The 22,360-nt window shown below is 44.1% G+C and overlaps 1 protein-coding gene across 1 annotated transcript; it reads left to right on the top strand.

The window, feature by feature from the left end:
- The first annotated feature begins 13,066 nt into the window (after positions 1-13,066).
- LOC133060631 (hepatoma-derived growth factor-related protein 2-like) lies at positions 13,067-15,272 on the top strand. Its single transcript, XM_061148233.1, has one exon. The coding sequence runs from the start codon at positions 13,111-13,113 to the stop codon at positions 15,130-15,132; it is 2,022 nt and encodes a 673-aa protein (XP_061004216.1). The 5' UTR covers positions 13,067-13,110; the 3' UTR covers positions 15,133-15,272.
- The last annotated feature ends 7,088 nt before the right edge of the window (positions 15,273-22,360 follow it).

Below are 22,360 nucleotides of genomic sequence, written 5' to 3' on the forward strand. Positions count from 1 at the left end.
AAGCTGAGACCCAGAGAGGGCTGTGATATGTCGAAGGTCACACGGCAAGCAACCAGAGTGGAAACTATAGCCAAGTCTCTGGTCTCTTAGCCTCCACCGTATCCACGGTGACAGGCTCCTATTCCAACCCCAAGGACCACTCACATGTATGCCAGTTAGGAGAGTATGAGTTACAAAGTTTTATCTCCTGGATACTCTGGGTACCAGGTGAGGTTTCCCAGGTGGCTCAGTGGTAAAGAACCCGCCTGCAATGCAGCAGATGGGGGTTTGATCCCTGGGTCAGGAAGCTCCCCTGGAAGAGGAAATGGTAACCCTCTCCAGTATTCTAGCCTGGGAAATCCCATAGACAAGGAACCTGGCAGACTACAGTCCATGGGGTCACAAATGAGTCGGAAATGACTTGGGGACTAGACAACAATGTACCAGGCTTCACATACATTCTCTCATGTAAGCCCCATGAACAGCTCTTCACTGTGGGCATTTTATCCTCATTTCACCTCTAGGACAACTGAGCCTCAGTGAAGTAAAGTGACCGCTCCAAGCCATAAAGCTGGAAAGAGCCAGGATTGCAATCCAGGCATATCTGCTTCCAGAGCCAGGATTCTTGGCCGTGAGGCCAGTCACGGATCTAATGTCTCTCACCCAAACCCTGCACTTCTCTATCTGTTCTGTGACATGGGTGAGGACTCAGCAGCCTGCGTCGGTTCTGCCAGCAGGCTGTGCCATGAAGCGGGTAAAGAGAGCCTGCAAAGCTGGGGGGCGAAGGAGGCCTGCTCGCTTCTGCTCCTTCACAGCCCCACTCAGAGACACCAGAACCAGCCCGACTGCATCTCTTCCTTAACAGTTGGGTTCCAGGTGGGACTGCCCTGGTGGTCCAGTGGTTAAGGATCCGCCTTCCAATGCAGGGGGTGAAGGTTCGATCCCTGGTCAGGGAACTAAGATCCCACGTGTGCTGCAATGAAGACCCAGCACAGCCCGCCCTCCCCAAAAAAAAGAGTTGGGTCCCAGGCCCACAGGGCTTCTCATCTGGTCTCAGAAACACCAGCCCCAGCTAAGCCTCACCCTCAGAGGTCTGTGTTTCCTCCCCATGGAGCTGCTCCTCTAAATTCTTGTGTGTGTGTGTGTGTGTGTGTGTGTGTGTGTGTGTGTGTGTGTCTGTCTGTCTGTCTGTCTGTCTGTCTGTGTGTTAGTCATTCAGGCGTGTCTGACTCTTTGTGACCCTATGAGGACTGCAGGCCACCAGCCCTCTGTCCGTGGGATTCTCCAGGCAAGAATACTAGAGCAGGTTGTCATTCCCTTCTCCAGGGGATCTTCCGGACCCAGGGATCAAACCCAGGTATTCCTCATTGCAGGCGGATTCTTAATGTGTGAGCCACCAAGGAAGCCTAAGCCTTCATAATTCCAACCTTTTTCTTTAGTTCTCCCATCCCTTCCGCAAGCTCTCGACATTCTATTTTGACCTTTTCAGCAACTTAGTTAACAACCTTATACCTGGTTAACAATTCTTTATGTTAAGTTCTCCCTATTTAAATAAGTGACGCGATTTCTGTCTCCTGACCAGACTTGACTGAACCAGGAGGGATCCCAGGAAATAGATCCCCAAATATGGAACACGGAGATTGGTTTTCCTCCTGTGAGGTCATCCTAACGACAGCCCTTCACCCCAGCAGCAGCAATTTCTTCTTGTAGCGGAAGCTGAAGCTACTCTGCAGTTTTCCCAGCAATTGCATAAACACTTCATTGTCCCCGCCTCACCCCTAGATTCCAACACTAGCCAGCCAGTGCCCCCCACTCCCAGAGGTCTGAGTCCCAGAGATACCAGCACCAGCAAGAGTGCTCCTGATAGATACAACCATCGTGTCACATCGCCTAGTTTAAGTTACTGTAGAGGCTACAAATAACAAAAGGTCTACAAATGGGCACAGGGCTTATTCCCAAGGCGTTGTTTGACCTAAGCAAGAACTGTTCACTGACAAGCAGAACTGTCGAGACAGAGCCTACTTTCTTGGGCAGAGGGGTGGACGAGGCCTGGTATGTGACCACTGCTGCCCATCGAACCTGCTTGAGATTTCACCAAAGAGGATCTACAGACGGCCGATCAGCACATGAAAAGATCTTCAACATCATTAACCGTGAGGGAAAGGCAACTTACAAACCACAACCAGATACTACTACACACTTCCCAAAATAGTTAAAATAAAAAATAGTGACAACACCAGATGCTGATGAAGATGCAGACGAACTGGATCCCTCGTACACTGCTGATAAGAATGTAAAATGGGGTACCCATTGTGGGAAACAGTTTGGCAGTTTCTTTAAGAACTGAACATGCAATTATCATATGACCCAGCAATTGCACTTCTGGGCACTTATCCCAGAAAAATGAAAACTTATACTCACACACAAAACAGCTGTACCTGAATGATTCTAGCATTTTTACTTGTTAACAGCCAAAAACTGGAAACAATCTAGATGTCCTTTAATGGGTAAAAAGTTCAACAAACTGCAGTATATTCATACCATGGAATACCACACACCAGTAAAAAGGAACTGCTGAAAATGTGTGTGTGTGCTCCGTCGTGTCCAGCTCTTTGCAACCCCATGGACTATACAGATCGCCAGACTTCTCGGTCCATGGAGTTTTCCAGGCAAGAATACTGTATGACAAAAACCAGTACAATATTGTAAAGTAATTAGACTCCAACTAATAAAAATAAATGGAAAAAAAAAAAATACTGGAGTGGGCTGCCATTTCCTCCTCTAGAGGATCTTACCCACTCAGGGATCAAACCCAGTTTCTCTTGCATCTCCTGCATTGGCAGGTGGATTCTTTACCACTGCACCACCTTGGAACACCACACACCAGTAAAAAGGAACTATTCATACACAGCAGTACACCCCGCGAATGATAGAAAAGAACAGTTGTTGATACACAGGACAATCTGGATCAATCTCCAGAGAACTATGATGCATGAAACACGTCAATCCCAAAAGATTGAATACTTGCATAATTCCATGTATGTAATAGTCTTTTTTTTTTTTTTTGAGTAGCGATTCATTTTATTTTTTTTTCTTTTATTTTTTTTTTTTTATTAGTTGGAGGCTAATTACTTCACAACATTTCAGTGGGTTTTTTCATACATTGATATGAATCAGCCATGGATTTACACGTATTCCCCATCCCGATCCCCGCTCCCACCTCCCTCTCCACCCGATTCCTCTGGGTCTTCCCAGTGCACCAGGCCCGAGCACTTGTCTCATGCATCCCACCTGGGCTGGTGATCTGTTTCACCATAGATAGTATACATGCTGTTCTTTTGAAATATCCCACCCTCACATTCTCCCACAGAGTTCAAAAGTCTGTTCTGTATTTCTGTGTCTCTTTTTCTGTTTTGCATATAGGGTTATCGTTACCATCTTTCTAAATTCCATATATATGTGTTAGTATGCTGTAATGTTCTTTATCTTTCTGGCTTACTTCACTCTGTATAAGGGGCTCCAGCTTCATCCATCTCATTAGGACTGGTTCAAATGAATTCTTTTTAATGGCTGAGTAATATTCCATGGTGTATATGTACCACAGCTTCCTTATCCATTCATCTGCTGATGGGCATCTAGGTTGCTTATGTAATAGTCTTGAAACCACAAACCGATAGACATGGAGAACAGATTAGGGTTGAGAGGGGTTAAGGAAGGGGCAGAGAAGGAACTGGCAACCCACTCTAGTGTTCTTGCCTGGGAAATCCCATGGATGGAGGAGCCTGGCGGGCTACAGACTATGGGGTCGCAAAGGGTCAGACACGACTTAGAGACTTAACAACAATGACGACCAAGGAAGGGTGGGGATAGGAGGGAAGTGAATGAGGCTAGAAAAGAGCAACATGGGACTTCCCTGGTGGTCCACTGGTTCAGAATCTGCCTGTCAGGGGACACAGGTTCAATCCCTCATCTAGGAAGATTCCACCTGCCAAGGAGCAACTAGCCAGGGCACCACAACACTGAGCCAGCGCTCTAGAGCCTGTGCTGTGCAACCAAAGAAGCCATCGCGGTGAGAAGCCCACACTCACAACAAGGAGTAGCCCCGGCTTCCTTAGACACACCAAAGAAAGCCCGCACGCAGCAGTGAAGACCCAATGCAGTCATAAATAAATAAACAAATGCAAATGTTTTTTTAAAAGTAGCATGACACATCCTTATGGGAACAGAAATGTTCTGAATCTTGACTGTGTTGATGTCAATATCTGGGTTGTGACTGCAGGCACGCCTGGGAGAGGTTGCAGGTTGGGTTCCATAATATGGCAATAAAGCAAATATCGCATGAAGGTGAGTCCCACGAATGTTCTGGCCTCCCACCCAGTGCATATAAAAGTGATGTTTATACGCTCCCGTCGTTTATTAAGTGTACAATAACACCGTGTCTAAAACAACAAAGTACATACCTTAATTTAAAAATACTATTGCTAAAATAAATGCTACCCATCATCAGACAATGCAGGGTTGCCACAAGCCTTCAATTTATAAAAACTGAAGTATCTGCAAAGCAGTGAAGAGCAATAAAACAAGGTCTACCTGTATAGTTTTACAAGACATTACCACAGGAGGAAACTGGGTGAAGAGTACAGCGGCTTTCTCTGTCTTATTTTTTACAGACGCTGGTGAATCAACAGCTCAAAAAACAAAACAGCAGAGAGCCCTTTTCAGAGCCCCTACCTGAGCGGGGAGACTAGTTCACATATGTTTTTTGAAAGTCTCCCCCCAGATTGAAAACCACACAGGTAAATGATTACTAAAAGCCTTTCATCTAAAAATGCAACATTTTTCCTTTATGTACCATTTATTGTATGTCAATTATACCTCAAAAGCTATTTTTCCCCAAAAAAAAGAAATATAGGAGACAATTAAGATAATAAAAAAATAAAAATTAAAAAATGTAACGTTTTTAGGTGAATATATAATCCAAACAGGCTTCCCTGGTAGCTCAGCTGGTAAAGAATCCACCTGCAGTGAAGGAGACCCTGGTTTGATTTCTGGGTCAGAAAGTTCCCCAGGAAAAGGGATAGGCTACCCACTCCAATATTCTCGAGCTTCAGATGGTAAAGACTCCACCTGCAACGCGGCAGACCTGGGTTCAATCCCTGGGTTGGAAAGATCCCCTGGAGGAGGGCAAGGCAACCCACTCCAGTATTCTTGCCTGGAGAATCCCATGGACAGAGGAGCCTGGCGGACTATAGTCCATGGGGTCACAAAGAGTCAGACACAACTGAGCGACTCCGCACAGCACAGCATAATCCACACATTTATGGAGTCAGGCTGGCGTTACACCCTCCAACCTTACCACCCCTGACGCCCCAGCAGAAAGGGAGAGAAGCCCTGAAGGAAATTCAGGATGTGGTGGGGGTGGAGGGGGTGACCTTTGAGGAAGCAGCTCCCTCTTTCATGGCCCAAGGACTCCCAACCCCGAGGTTCCCAGTGAAGCAGAGCCAACAGCCACAGTGGCCGAAGGCAGGATTAGAACCTAGCTTTCCGGCTCTGCTCCCCACAGCTCAGCGAGCTCTGGGCAGCCCCACGAGTGTGTCAGAACACTTAGAAATGGTTCTAATTATAACCAGGAAGTTTTTAAGCCTGTGGCTGCAAAGGAATGCCGATTCATGTAATAGCCGTTACTGCGCACAATAACCCCCCCAGCCAGTGTTCTTGGAGCAGTTTTTGAGGGTGACAAATGGCGTCACCATTGGCAAAGATAGGAGCCTTTATCACACAGGCGAGAAACCCCTAGTCTCTGGAGAAGAACAAGAGCGGGAAAGGTCTTGGAAAGGACAACACTCTCTGTCCCTGGATGTAACTGGATAGCTTGTGGTGGGGGGGAGCTTCCCCCTTCATAATTAGTCAGCTAATTATCCTCTACTCCATGCTAATGAACCACCAAAGGCTGTTTAAGGGAGAAGCATGGGCAGAGATGTTTCACTGCCTGAGGCCCCCCAGCTTCCCGTCCCCATTCTCCCTGTCTGCCACCAGAGGCTCGTCTGCCACCCTGAGGAGAGAGCCAGCCATGAGCTTGTGATCTGAGCCAGTTAACCTCACAGCTAATGTGTGGAGCAGGGAGACAGGCCCGGCAGGGAGTCCTCAGGTGGGAAGCTGGGGCTATAACACCCTGAGCAAGCTTCCGATTCTCCCTGCCCAGGGGGCCCAGCAGCAGCCAACCCCAGGGTACTGCTTCAGATGTTACTATTTCCTTCTTCCTGGCGTGTCCAGCAGCTCCTTCAGCTGCCAGCAGTGGTGTTGCAAATCAGTACAGGAGGCTGGGAAATAGACATCATCGCTCACCATTTCCTAGCTGTCTGCCCAAGGAGTCCCAAAGTATCCGACACGACTGAGCGACTGAACTGAACTGCCCCTCAGCAAGTCACTTCACCTCTCTGCACCTTCCAGAGCTTCTGTCTCCAAGGAACTTTCTTCAGAGAGTTATGGGGAGTGGGGGGTGGGTTGCCTGCCACCCAGAGCCCCGGCACCGAGTGGATGTTCCATACTGCAACAGCCACAGCAGAGATGGAGACAGTGTACTTCCAACCGCCCAGATCCCACAGGCCCTATGGGAGGTTCTCTGTGCAGTCCAGCTCTTACCAGCTCGGACCTCGAAAGGTCTGAAACATCCAACAGCCATTCAAGATTGTGTCCTTGAAGGATATTTAAGGATTTGGAAAAGGCTTCCAAAGACTCCTGAGTGATAAGCACAGAGTAGGAAGTTATATAGGCGGCAGGATGCCAGTATTGTCATAGGTAGAAAAAATTATACCAACCAGAGTTCTTGACCTTCTCCAATCAATAGAAATTGACTACAGACCAGACAAGAAATTCAGGCAAGACTTTATTGGGGTTTCTGGGCCAGCTGCAGGAAGGAGAGAAAACAAGAAACTTGTTTCTTTGCTGGCTCTCAGGGCAGTGGCGGGTGGGGGTGAGAGTGGGGTTTGCTGGTTTGAGGATAGGGGTATGTCCAGGGGTGGGACTAGAGGGGTGGCTTAGGTGGTTTGCCCACCCCTTTGCAGTGGGGACATGCGCAGTACCCTGCTTTGCTCCCAATACCCCAGTTTCTTTGCTCCTAGCTCTTCAGAAATGGCAGTTGGGTGCTTTTTGTCTTTGTATCTTTTGGTCCAGAATTTGCTCCAACTGTGCATGCACACAGTTAATTTTAGTCCCATATAGTTTCTTTGTATTTTGTAGCTCCAGGAGACGTATGTCCAGGTGCAAGTTTTGCAGCCCTGCTGCAAAGGGTTCCAGGACCCAGCCTGCCTCAAAAAGACTAATGCCATCCACCAAAACATTATTAGCACCAGCTTTCCTGGAGTATGGGATGACGGGGGTGGGGAGAGGTTGGGGGGACTGCAGGAGAAGGTCTTTTCATCATATTTCTAATATTTAGGAAATTTCTACCATGAACATTCAAAACCCATAGAAATACTATTTATATGCTATTTTAAATATTTTTACATTATATACATTATAGAGAAGTTCTTCTTGTTGTTCAGTCTCCCAGTCGTGTCTGACTCTTTGCAACCCAATGGACTTTAGCATGCCAGGCCACCCTGTCCCTCACCATCTCCCGGAGTTTGCCCAAGTTCATGTCCATGTGATGCCATCCAGTCATCTCTGATGCCCTCTTCTACTTCTGCCCTCAGTCTTTCCCAGCATCAAGGACTTGTCCAATGACTCGTCTGTTCACATCAGATGACCAAAATACAGGAGCTTCAGCTTCAGCTTCAGTCCTTCCAGTGAGTATTCAGGGTTGATCTCCCTTAAGATTGACTGGTTTGATCTTGCTATCCAAGGGACTTTCAGGAATCTTCTCCAGCATCACAGTTCAAAGGCATCAATTCTTTGGCGTTCTGCCTTCTTTATGGTCCAGCTCACAACCATATGTGACCACTGGGAAGACCATAGCCTTGACTATATGGACCCTTGTCGGCAGAGAAATGTTTCTGCTTTTCAATACACTGTCTAGGTTTGTCATCACTTTCTTGCTAAGAAGCAATCATCTGATTTCATGGCTGCAGTCACCATATGCAGTGATTTTGGAGCCCAAGAAGAGGAAATCTGACACTACTTCCACATTTTCCCCTTCTATTTGCCATGCAGTAATGGGGCCGGATGCCATGATCTTAGTTTTTTTAATATTTAGTGTTAAGTGGCTCTTTCACTCTCCTCCTTCACCCTCATCAAGAGGCTCTTTAGTTCCTCTTCGCTTTCTGCCATTAAAGTAGTATCATTTGCATATCTGAGGTTGTTGATATTTCTCCTACCTATCTTAATTCCAGCTTATAATTCATCCAGGCTGGCATTTCGCATGATGTGCTCAGCATATAGGTTAAACAAACAGGGTAACAGCAGACAGCCCTGTCGTACTCCTTTCTCTTGAACCAATCAGTTGTTGCATACAGGGTTCTAACAGTTGCTTTTTGACCCACATACAGTTTCTCAGGAGACAGGTAAGATGGGCTGGTATTCCTACTCTCTAAGAGCTTTCCACAGTTTGTCATGATCCACACAGTCAAAGGCCTTAGCATAAGTGGTAAAACAGAGATGGATGCTTTTGCTGAAATTCCCTTGCTTTCTCTCTAATCTACCGAATGTTGGCAATTTGATCTTTAGCTCCTCTTCCATTTCTAAACCCAGCTTGGACATCTGGAAGTTCTTGGTTTGCATAAGGCTGAAGCCTAGCATGCGAGATTTTAAGCATGACCTTACTAGCATGGGAGATAAGTGCAATTGTGCAACGGTTAGCACATTCCTTGGTACTACCCTTCTTTGGAATTGGGATGAGGCTTGACCTTTTCCAGCCCTGTGGTCACTGCTGGATCTTCCAAATTTGCTGACATAATGAATGCAGCACCCTGATGGCATCATCCTTTAGGGATTTGAATAGTTCTGCTAGAATTTCATCACATCCACTAGCTTTATTAATAGCAGTGCTTCTTAAGGTCCACTTGACTTTGCCCTCCAGAATTTCTGGCTCTGGGTAACTAACCACTCCATCATAGTAATCCCGTTCATTAAGATCTTTCTTATATAGTTCTTCTATGTATTCTTTCCATCTCATTTTGATCTCTTCAGCCTCTACTAGGTCTTTATCATTTTTATCCTTTATTGTGCCCATCTTTGGGCGAAATGTTCCCTTGATGTTTCTAATTTTCCTGAAAAGATCTCTAGTCTTTCCCCTTTTGTTGTCTTCTTCTATTATTCTGCACTGTTCATTGAAGAAGGCCTTCTTGTCTCCTCTAGCTATTCTTTGGAACTCTGCTTTTAATTGGATGCATCTTTCCCTCTCTCCCTTGCTTTTCGCTTACTTTTAAAAACTTTTCAACAGAATTATTGAGAGCAGAGGAGTTTATTTCCTTTTATTTGTGCATTCAGCTAGTATTACTCTGGTTACTACAGGAGGTACAGGGGTGCGAATTACCCAGGCTTGACCCTCAGGAAGGTTGACAGTCCAAGCAAGGAAACACAAGTGTTCACATCCAGGGAACCAGCTAGCCTCACATCAAGGACAGATTTGGCTTCCAACACGGTTGCTATGCAGGGTGCATTTTCCAGAAGTAAGTGACAACAGCAGCTCCACAACCTCAAGATACCTCTCTGGATGCTACTAATTCCTTTTTCCTGGTTGCTTTCCACATCCAACAACAGATTTGTGTGATACAAATGACTATGGAGGTCCCGGAAAAGAGGTTTCATCTGCTCAGTCCTTCCTGTATCTCAGAAATCTAAGCTCTCATCATGAGTTAACCTAAACTATCACACATATTCTTCCTAAGAAAACTAACAATGGCTTCTACTTACATATCCCTCCACACGTGTGAGAAAGTGCCCTCTCTCCAACAGTGCCCTCTCTGGGCATAACAAAGAACATAATGTTTAAAGACAAAGGCTTTGTAGCCAGATAGACCTGATCCCCTTCTTACTAGCTGTCTGACTTTGTAACTTATGTAATTATGTAATTACAAATTATAAACTTATGTAATTTTTCTGTAACTTATGTAATTATGTAACTTATGTAATTTTTCTGTGCCTTCTTTTCCTAATCTATAAAACAATTGTTTACAACCCACAGGGTTGTGATGAGGATTAAATTAAATAATGTATATAAGGACTTCCCCAGTGGTCCAGTGGCTAGGACTCCACATTCCCAATATAGGGCACCCGAGTTCTCTCCACGGTCAGAGAACTAGATCGTGGAAGACTTGACTAAGACCTTGAATGCTGTACCTAAGAGTTCACATACCACAACTAAGAAGACCATGTACAGTCAAATAAACAAATAAATAATTTAAAAAACAAAGTGCTTAGCACAGTACTGTAAGTTCAAGTTACTGAACTGTGAGCCTCATGAGAGTAGGCAGGGGTGGAGTCTGCCCTCTCCACCTGAATCCCCAGGACCTAATGAAAAGCCTGTCCTTTAATAGAGGCTTGTAAAAATGATGAGTGAATGAATGAATAAACATACTAGCCCACATTAAAGATTCAATAAAGTGATTACTACATCTGACCGTGTCTTCTGCTTGTGTGTCCAAAAACAATATCATATTAGAAGAAAAAACCACCCAGAAGCTAATTTCACAGGTTTTCACTAAAAAATTGCTAACAGGGGAAATGAGGGTCTTGTGTTTCCAGCAGGATGCTGCACTAAAACACTCTTTAGACTCTCCAACCAAAACTAACCAAACTTGCCAGCTAGGAAAAAAAAATAACTGCATCAACTAAAGTCTCCAGAAGTTGATGCCTATCAGAACCAAAAACTAAGTGAACAGTGGAACTCAGAGAGGGTAATGTTATTCCAAAGCTACATGGGGTACAGATGGGAGACAAAACTCAGAGCCCACCCAAAGTGAGAACTCTAAGGAAAAAAAAAAAACCCTCAGCATAAAGCCCAAAAAGTTTATACATTGGTGTCAAGGTGGCCTGGTCCAAAACCACCCTGCCCTCTACTCTCTGGGGATTACAGGCAAATTGCTTATACTGAACACTGGCAATGAGTGGCAGCAGTGGGGGAAAAGTCTGTCTCAGAATTTGTAACTACAAGCCAACCCTAATAAGAGGCTTTGCCGCCTAAATTCACTCTACTTGGGTGGTCCAAAAATACCAAGCCAAGAACTTAGTTTAAAGTGGTCTCAAGCCGGTAATAACCACAGGCTCCTGGCAGAAGTTAATGCACATCCCTTGTAGAAATCGACCTCCAACACTGTCTCAAAAATTACCCAAAGGTAAAGTTCTGATATATGAGCTCATGGTCACAATCACAAAACACGAAAGGAAACCAGGCATCCAGAGCAAGAGTCAGCAGAAACAACAGGTAGTAGACTCAGACCCACAAAGACCTCAAACACTAGGATTATTAGACATGCCATTTAAAATAATGTTAACATATTAATGATATTTTAAAGGAGCATTTGAAAATATAAGTAACAAGTGAGCGTCTATAAAAATGACTTAATGGATTTAAAAAAGGAACTTTTAAAAATGAAAAACATGAAGACTGAACTTTAAAACTCAGTAAATGACTTTAACAGTGAATTAGAACCAACTGAAGAAGAATAAAACAGAAATCATAGAAGTAGAAAATATCAGAGAGATTAAGATACATGGAGCGTAGTATGAAAAGTTGTAACATATATCTAATCATGGTTACAGAAGGTGGGAGGAGAAAGAATATGGCAGAGATAATATTTGAAGAGATAATGACTGTTGAATCAACTCTTATCTCTGAGAAATATCTATAAATAATGAGGGTAAATAGCCATAGATTTAAGAATCTAAAAAAGACTAAGCAGGGTAAATAAAGAAATGAACACCCAATAATGTTACCACGTTGAGCAAATAAAACTACAAGATTCCTAGTTAAGTATGAATTTCAGATAAAGAATGACTTTTTTCTAGTAAAAGCATGTTCCATGCAATATTTGGAACATATTATACTAAAAATATAATTGGTTATCTAAAATTTTAATTTAACTGGGCATCCTGTATTTTTTTTTTTTTTTTTTTTTTTTTGGCAACTTCAACACCTAAACATGTTATAAAGAAACTGCAAAACACCAAAGAAAAGAGAAGGTCCAAAAAGCAGCCGGAGAAATAAGATAAGACAGACAGCCTCCAAGTCAATGACAATTTGACTGACAGCTGACTTCTCAACAGCAACAAGAGATGCCAAAACTCAGTGGAGTAATGTCTTCAATTCCCTGGTAGCTCATCTGGTAAAGAATCTGCCTGCAACGCAGGAGACCCCGGTTCGATTCCTGGGTGGGGAAGATCTGCTGAAGAAGGGATAAACTACCCATTCCAGTATCCTTGAGCTTTCCTGGTGACTCAGCTGGTGAAGAATCCACCTGCAATGCAGGAGACCTGAGTTCAGTCCCTGGGTTGGGAAGATCCCCTGGAGAAGAGAATGCTACCCACTCCAGTATTCTGACCTGGAGAATTCCACAGACTGTATAGTCCATGGGGTCACAAAGAGTTGGTCACGACTGAGCAACTTTCACTTTCAATGTCTTCAATGTATTGAAACAAATGTAATTAGAATTTTATATCTAGAGAAAGTACCTTTAAAAATGAGACCAAAATAAAGACAGTTTTAAACAAATGAAAACCAAACAAGTTTGCTATAAACAGATCCTTACATTTTTTTAATGATAAAGGATTTCTTCAGTCAGGAGAAAATTAATACTAGATGGAAGCTTAGAAACCCAAGGAATGGAAAGCAAGGAAGATGGTGAATATGTGAGTATTTCTAAGCAATATAGATTGACCAAACCATTAATACCATGCAAGATTTAAAAACCAAAGTAAAATTAAGATATTGTGATAACAATAGAATTGAAGTGTGGTAATGGAGTTCTGGCTTACATTTGGGTGAAAAGAATAATGGTAATTAATTTTAGTATTTGCTTATGTAAATGGTATGTTAACATTTCCAGAATACTGAAAGCAAGTTGCAGAAGAATACAAGGTTCCATTTTTTATAAGGCTTAAAAATGTGAAAAGTAGACAATATTCATTCTTCAAAACACATTCGGCTGCCGCTGCCGCCGCCGCTTTTCACGGCCTGGGCTTCCCGCCGCCAGCATGCCGCACGCCTTCAAGCCCGGGGACTTGGTGTTCGCCAAGATGAAGGGCTACCCGCACTGGCCGGCCCGGATCGATGACATCGCCGACGGTGCCGTGAAGCCCCCGCCCAACAAGTACCCCATCTTCTTCTTTGGTACACACGAAACAGCCTTCCTGGGACCCAAGGACCTGTTCCCCTACGACAAGTGTAAAGACAAGTACGGGAAGCCCAACAAGAGGAAAGGCTTCAATGAGGGCCTGTGGGAGATCCAGAACAACCCCCACGCCAGCTACAGCACGCCTCTGCCGGTGAGCTCCTCTGACAGCGAGGCCGCTGAAGCGGACCGGGCAGGTGGCAGTGAGGATGACGAGGATCGGGGGGTCATGGCTGTCACAGCTGTGACCGCCGCAGCCACCAGTGACAGGATGGAGAGCGACTCTGACTCTGACAAGAGCAGCGACAACAGCGGCCTCAAGCAGAAGGCCGTGGCCTTGAAGATGTCGGTCTCAAAACGAACTCGAAAGGCCTCCAGCGAACTGGATCAAGCCAGCATGTCTCCATCTGAGGAGGAGAACTCGGAAAGCTCCTCCGAGTCAGAGAAGACCAGTGACCAGGACTTCACTCCTGAGAAGAAACCAGTTGTCCGGGCCCCACGGCGGGGCCCCCTTCCAGGACGGAAGAAAAAGAAGGCGCCCTCTGCATCAGACTCGGACTCCAAAGCAGAATCGGACGCAGCCAAGGCTGAGCCGGTGCCCCCGGTGAGGTCGCCATCATCGTCCTCCGCTTCTTCCTCCTCTTCCTCTTCGGACTCGGAAGTGTCAGTCAAGAAGCCTCCGCGAGGCCGGAAGCCAGCCGAGAAACCTCCGCCCAAGCCACGTGGGCGGAAACCTAAGCCTGAGCGGCCGCCCACCAGCTCCAGCAGCGACAGCGACAGCGACGAGGTGGACCGCATCAGCGAGTGGAAGCGCCGGGACAAGGAGCGGCGGCGCGAGCTGGAGGCCAGGCGGCGCCGGGAGCAGGAGGAGGAGCTGCGGCGGCTGAGAGAGCAGGAGAAGGAGAAGAAGGAGCGTCGGCGTGAGCGCGAGCGCGGGGAGACAGCGCCTGGGGGCAGCGCGGGCAGCAGCGGCGAGGAGCTCAAGGACGACGACGAGCCAGTCAAGAAGCGCGGCCGCAAGGGCCGGGGTCGGGGCCCACACCCCTCCTCCGACTCAGAGCCCGAGGCCGAGCTGGACAGAGAGGTGAAGAAATCAGCTAAGAAGCTGCAGCCACAGAGCACAGAGCCTGCGAGGAGACCCAGCCAGAAGGAGAAGAGGGGACGTTCTGAGGAGAAGCCGCGAGCCAGGCCTGTGAAGGTGGAGCGGACCCGGAAGCGGTCAGAAGGGTTCCCACCAGACCGGAAGGTTGAGAAGAAAAAAGAGCCCTCCGTGGAGGAGAAGCTACAGAAACTACACAGCGAGATCAAGTTCGCCCTGAAGGTTGACAATCCGGATGTGAAGAGGTGTCTGAATTCCTTGGAGGAACTAGGGACCCTGCAGGTGACCTCACAGATCCTTCAGAAGAATACGGATGTCGTGGCCACGTTGAAAAAGATCCGCCGCTACAAGGCTAACAAGGAGGTGATGGAGAAGGCGGCGGAGGTCTACACCCGGCTCAAGTCTCGGGTCCTGGGACCAAAGATCGAGGCCATCCAGAAGGCGACCAAAACCGGGTCAGAGAAGGAGAGGGCCGAGGCTGAGAAGGCTGAGGAAGTGCTGGCCGGAGAGGAGGCCCCCACAGAGAGGGCGGAGGACGAGGCGAGCACTAACCTCGCAGCTCCCGTGAACGGCGAGGCCGCGTCCCAGAAGGGGGAAAGTGCCGAGGACAAGGAGCCAGAGCAAGTACAGAACTCGGAGGAGGGGCTGGGGGGTGGCTCCTCCGAAGACCTGTTACACAATGACACCGTGAGGGAGGGCCCTGACCTGGATGGGCCCGGGAAGGAGTGGCTGGACCGAGAGCGGCTGCGGATGGACTCGGAGTCCCTGGACGAGGAGGAGAGCTGAGCCGGGCAGCCTGTGGCCAGGCCCCGCCGTCCTGAACAACTGTCCAGTGCCGGCCTGGCTCCTTCCTGCTGCCCAGAGAGCAGAGAACTGTTGGGGAGACGCTGTGCTGTTCGTTTGTATTTGTCCCCCTGGGTTTTTTTTTTTTTTTTTTTTTTTTGCCTAATTTCTGTGGTTTCCAACCCACATGAAATGACTATAAAGGGTTTTTATAATGAAAAAAAAAAAAAACACATTCATCTTGTTAAAACTACTGAGGAGTGAGGTGAGGGGTTAAGGTTGAGAGTGTGGCACACAAAGGACTTTAAAAACAATGGTAAAGTCGTTTTTCTTAAACTGGGTAGTAGGTGACAGGGAGGAGTTCACTGAGTGGGGTGGTCCCCATGGAAAGGAAGGGAGAGGGATCACATGGTCCCTTCCTTAAGTGTGTTGGGAGGCAGAGATGAGGAAAAGTGGAAAAGATACTGAAAGGAAGTAAGAGAGAGAGGAGAGTCTGGGAGCAATGAAAAGTATGGAAGTCATGTTGTAGGCAGGGGGAGTGGAAAGGTCAGTGTTAACTTACCCATTAGAGTCATTAACAAGCATCAGTTCAGCTCTTAATGATACCACGAGAGAAGTATTATACCCATTTTACAGATAAGGCAAATGATGTACTCAGGCTACTTTGCTGACTCCTGTCCCAACTCTTAAATACCCTCCAAGGCTCCTCTCTTAGATCTCTTCTCTACCTATGCTGAAAATGCAGATCTATTTATAACTGCCAAAACCTGGAAGCAAAGGAAATGTCCTTCAGTAGGATAAATAGACTGTGGTATATTCAGACAATGGAATATTATTTTGAAAAGAGGTGAACCATCAAGTCATGAAAAGACTTGGAGGCACTTTAAATGCACATCACGAAGTAAAAGAAGTCAATCTGAGAAGGCCACATACTATGCAATTCCAACTATAGGACATCATGGAAAAGGTAAAAGAATGAAGACAGAAAAAAAACAATGTTTTTTTTTTCCTCAGGAGGTGATGGGAAGCAGATGTATAGACAGAGTATGAGTATTTTAAGGCAGTGAAAATATTTTGTATGCTATTATAGTATCGGATATATACCATTATACCTTTGTCCAAGCCCACAGAATAGACAACACCAAGAGTGAATCCTAAAGCAAACTTTGAACCATGGGTAATTATTATGTCAATTAGGTTTATCTTTGGCTAAAAAAATGGGCTATTATAGTGAGTGATGTTGATATTGAGAGAAGCCATACATGTGTGGGGGCAGGGTGTATATAGGAGATCTCTGTACCTTCCTTTTAATTTTATTGTAAATGTGAAACTATCCTAAAAATGTGTCTTAAACAAAAAACTCCTGGAACTAATAAGCAATTATTTTAAAAATGCAGGATATAAGGTTAATATACTAAACTCAATCACTTTCTCATCTACCAGCAACAAATAAGTGAAATTTGAAATGAAAAGCGATATAAAGGTCTTACCTGGCGATCCAGTGGTTAAGACTCCAAACTTTCACTATAGGTTTCACAGGTTCGATCTCTGATTGAGGAACTAAGATCCACAGGCTGCACAGTACGGCCAAGAAAATAGAAAAATAAATGAATAAAAACAATATACCATTAATATTAGCATCATTCCCCAAAATGAAATAGGTTAAATATACCAAAATATAAGCAGTATCTATGTAAAGAAAACTACAAAGCTCTGATGAAAGGCATCAAAGAACTAAATAGAGAGATATTATTTGTTCATAGGTAGTAAGACTCAATATTGTCAAGATAACAATTTTTCCCAACTTGATCTATAGAGTCAATGTAATCCCAAAATCCTAGCAAGTTATTTTGAAGATATTGACAAAGTGACCCTAAAGTTTATATGGAAATGTGAAAGACTCAAAACAGCCAACATAATATTGAAGGAGAACAAAGTTGGAGGACTGACACTCCCAGACCTCAAGACTTGCTGTAAAACTACATTAATCAAGACGCAGTGTGATACTGGCAAAAGAATAGACACATAGATCCATGGAACAGAATGTAGAGCCCAGAGATAACCCCGCATAAGCATAGTCATGGGGGCTTCCCAGGTGGCGCTAGTGGTAAAGAATCCACCTGCCAATGCAGAAGACATGGGTTTGATCCTCCCTGGGTTGGGAGGATCCACTGGAGAAGAAAATGGCAATCCACTCCAACACTCTTGCCTGAAAAAGTACGTGGATATAGGAGCCTGGCGGGCTACATTCCATAGGACTACAAAGAGTCAGACACGACTAAAATGACTTAGCAGCATGCAAACATGGTCAAGTTGACAAAGGGGCAAAGGCAATTTGATGGAACAAAGTCTTTTCAACAAACAGGGCTGGAACAACTGAACATCCACCTGCAAAAAAATTAATCTAGACATAAACCTTACACTTGTTATAAAAAATTAACTCAAAATGCATCATGGACTTAAATGTAAAATGCAAAACTATAAAATTCCTAGAAGATAACATAGAAGAAAATATAATCGACCTTGGCATGGCATGATCCGTGAAAGAAATAATTGACAAACTGAAACTCATTAAAATTAAAAACTTCAGCCCTGGAAAAGACTATCAAGAGAATAAGACTAGCCACATATTGAGAGAAAGTATTTGCAAAAGACACATCTCATAAAGGACTGTTACTCAAAATATACAAAGAATTACTGAAACCCAATAATAAGAAAACAATTTTAAAATGGACAGATGACCTAAAGAAATTACTTTAGCAAAGAAGTTTTATCTACAGCAAATAAGCACACGGAAAACTGCTCAATGTCATATACCATTAGAGAAATGCAAATTAAAACAACAAGGTACCACTACACACCTATTCAAATGGTCAAAACCTAAAATACTAATACGACCAAATACTGGCAAGAATGTGGAGCTGTAGGAACCCTCATTCATTGCTGGTAGGAATACAAAATGGTGCGGCCACTTAGGAAGACAGTTTGGCAATTTCTTACAAAACTAAACATACTCTTACCATACAATTCAGCAATCACACTCCTTTGTATTTACTCAAATGAACTGAACACTTATATTCACACAAAAACCTGAACAGAGATGTTTATAGCAGCTTTATGCATAGTTGTGCAAACTTGGAAGCAACCAAGAAGTTCTACAGTAAGAGAAAGGCTCGATAAACTGTGGTACAGCCAGCAATGGACTATTACGCAGCACCAACAAAAATGATCAACCCATGAAAAGACATAGAGAAAACTTATGTTAGTATTACTACCTGAAAGAAGCCAATCTGAGAAGGTTTCACACTGTATGATACCAAATATAGGACATTATGGAAAAGGCAAAACTTTGTAGAGAGTCAAAGGATCGGTGGTTTCCAAGGCTTAGCAGGGAGAGGGGGATAAATAGGTTTAATACAGAAAATTTTTAGGATAGTGATAGTCTGTCTATATGATACTACAGTAGTTGGTATATTCTACATTTGTTGAAACCGTAGACTGCACAACACCAATAAGGAATCTCAACGTAAACTATGGACTTTAAGTAATAATAATGTTGGTATAGATTCAACTGTAACAAATGCACCACTGTGGTGCAAGATGTTAACAGTTGGAAAGGCTGTATGTGGGAACAGGAAGCACATGGGAAATCTCTCTACTTGCCACTCAGTTTTGCCATGAACTTAAAAGTGCTCTAAAAATTCGTGCCTGCTCAGTCACTCAGTCCTGTCTGACTCTGCGACCCCATGGGCTGTATAGCCTGCCAGGCTCCTCTGTCTTTGGGATTTCCCAGGCAAGAATACCAGAGTGGGTTGCCATTCCCTTCTCCAGGGGTTCTTCCCAACCCAAGAATCAAACCTTCATCTCCTGTATCTCCTGCATTGCTATTAAAGTCTATTAAAAAATAAAAACAGATTATGACCCAGCAAATAAAATAGGAAATAGTAATATATATTAATAAGTGAATAAATTGAGTTTGATAAGAATCAGGATATTTAAAGTTTCTTCCCTCATAAAATTCATATTAATTACACGGAGAAAAAGAGTAACTTGACAGTGGATAAGTGGCAGACACTGCCTGAATCAAGGTCTCAAAGAGAACTTCAACGGTGATGGGGGAAAAAACAAAATCACACCACCTGAGAGGATACACGAAGAACAACCCCAGGGTCCCTTCTGTGATATTCCTGTTGAAGATGCAAAACCTGAGTCTGATCTTGAAGAAACACCAGACAAAGTCAAACTGAGCTGTGGCCTACAATGTAACTGACCTGCAATCTTCAAAAGTGCCAAGATCACTGAAAATTAGGGAAAGACTGAGAAATTGTTCCAGACTGAAGGGAAAAAAAAAAAGCAGGATAACTAAATGATTCTGAATTGCATCCTTTACTATAAAAGATATTGTTGGGACAACTGGGCAAACTTCAGGGGAGTCTGAAGATTAGACAGTACTAATGAATGAATATGGAGACGGAAATGGCAACCCACTCCAGTACTCTTGCCTGGAAACTCCCATGGATGGAGGAGCCTGGTAGGCTGCAGTCCATGGGGTCGCTAAGAGTCTGACACGACTGAGCGACTTCACTTTCACTTTTCACTTTCATGCATTGGAGAAGGAAATGGCAACCCACTCTAGTGTTCTTGCCTGGAGAATCCCGGGGACGGGGGAGCCTGGTAGGCTGCCATCTACGGGGTTGCACAGAGTCAGACATGACTGAAGCGACTTAGCAGCAGCAGCAGCAGCAATGAATGAATAAGTTTTGGAGACCTGATGTAAACATTGTGACTCTAGTTTATAACACTGTGCTGTGTCATTGAAATTTGCTCAGACAGTAGGTATTAACCATTTTCACCAAAAATAAACAAATAAGGTGGATGGATTAATTACCTAGATGGGAAGAAATTCCTTCACAATTTATATGTGTATCAAATCACTATGATGTACACTTCTAATATCTCACAATTATACATGTCAGTTATACCTCAATGAAGCTGAAATAAATGAATAAATAAAAGTCTATTTTAAGCTTCTCACATTTCCCTAGGGGAAAAAAGATGAAGAAGATATACAAAAGGCCAATAAGCACACGACAAGACACTCAACATCACAAATCATTAGGGAAATGCAACCCCAAACCACACTGAGATACCACTTCATACCCACTAGGATGGCTCTGTGTTTTTTTAATGAAAATAACAAGTGAAGGCAAGGATGTGGAGAAATTGGAAACCTCATGCAATGCTGGTGGGAATGTATCAATAAAATGGCACAGCCATTTTGGGAAACAGTTTGGCAGCTCCTCAAAATGACCCATTGATTCCATCCAAAAGAACTGCAAGCAAATACACATATATGCATGTTTATAGCAGTGTTATTCACAAAAGCCAAAGGACATATGGAAAACAACCTGATGTCCAGCAAAGAATGAATGGGTAAACAAATTGTGGTACATACAAACAAAGGCATATTATCCCATTGTAAAAGGCAATGAAGCACATTGTAGCATGGGGGACCACAAAAACATTATATTAAGTGAAAAGACATAAAAGGCCACATTCTATTTTCATTTATGTGAAAAATCCATGGAGACAGAAGACAAGCTGGTGGTTTCCAGGGCATAGAAGGAAGGAGAATGAAGAGTGCCTATTTAATAGGCAGGAGATTTCCTTGAGGGGATGATGAAAATGCTGTGGAACTAAGCAGAAGTGATGCTTGCATAACATTGTAAATGAACTAAATGCCACCAAATTGTTCACTCTTAAATTATTAGTTTTATAATACGTGAATTTTGCCTTCATTTAAAAGAAAAAAATTACTAACTTCCTTCCCTGAATCTCATCTTCTTCTGATCCTATAAGAATAAGAGTTCCTATAAATTTTTTATTATAACTTATAGTATAAAATTAATATCCATGTGTCCATGCTGATACTAATAAGTGATTGGATTGAAAATTAATAAATGGGGAGAAGAGATGCGTCTCCCACGTACAAAAATGCCAAAGAATTCATGTAGATGCTTACTCATCCCAAAGAGGTGGAGCTCAACTCCCCTGTCCTTAAGTGTGAGCTACACATCACAAATTCCTTCCAAAGAATAGAATGTTGAAAGGGGTCAGAGGGAGCAACTTTACAGTGGAGACATTTGGAAACATGGCCTTAACCTAAGGGTCAAGAGAATGTCATGTTGATAACACCCTGCCCAGTGTGAAGTGACAAGAAAGCAACTTCATCTAACCAGTGAATACTCCTCAAGACTGTCAAGGTCATCAGAAACGAGGAGTCTGAGAAACTGTCACCGACTCGAGGAGGCCAAAGAGACAAGATAACCGCACACAGTGGGATGTCCGGGATGGCAGGTGAGAACAGGAAATTGACCTTAGGGGGAAACTAGTGACCTTAGAATCAACCATGGAGTTTAGTTCGTAGAAGTGTATCAGGGCTGGTTCCTCTCTAATGAAACATGGACCATATTAATGCAAGCTGTTAACATTGGGGGAAACTGGATGGAAGGTATACAGGAGCTTTTTGCACTATCTTTGCAAGCTTTCTATAAAGCTAAAACTACTCTGAAATACAAGCTTTATTTCAAAAAAGGCAACGAACACATGTACACCCATAGCTGATTCATGTGAATGTATGGCAAAAACCACTGCAATATTGTAAAGTAATTAGCCTCCAATTAAAATTTAAAAAAATAAATAACAACAAAAAAATAAAGGCAACGGACAGAACAGTAAATATTAGTGCTTTCATATACACGTATATGTGCTCAGTCACTCAGTGGTATCCAACTCATTGCAACCTTGTGGTCCTTAGCCCTGCAGGCTCTTCTGTCCATGGGATTTTCCAGGCAAGAATACTGGAGCGGGTTGCTATTTCCTCCTCCAGGGGATCTTCCCGATCCAGGGATCAAACCCGTGTCTTCTGTGTTTCCTCCATTGGCAGTCAGATTTTTTACCACTGTACCACCTGGGAAGCCCCACACATTCCTATGCATGTGTAGTAGACAGATGTACACATGCCCTGAATATCTCAGAAAGCATATTCTAGAAACTGACAACACCAGAGGCCTCTGTGAGGAACAAGGTGCTTGAAGGACAGGGAAAGGAGGATATGGCATAAGTTTTCATAGCTTTTGAATTTTGAATACAAATTATTAGAAACTTCCCTCGTGGTCTAGTGGTTAAGAATCTGTCTGCCAACACAGGGGACGTGGGTTCGATCCCTGGT

The sequence above is a fragment of the Dama dama genome, chromosome 8, assembly GCF_033118175.1.
Source record: "Dama dama isolate Ldn47 chromosome 8, ASM3311817v1, whole genome shotgun sequence".
Taxonomy (NCBI): domain Eukaryota; kingdom Metazoa; phylum Chordata; class Mammalia; order Artiodactyla; family Cervidae; genus Dama; species Dama dama.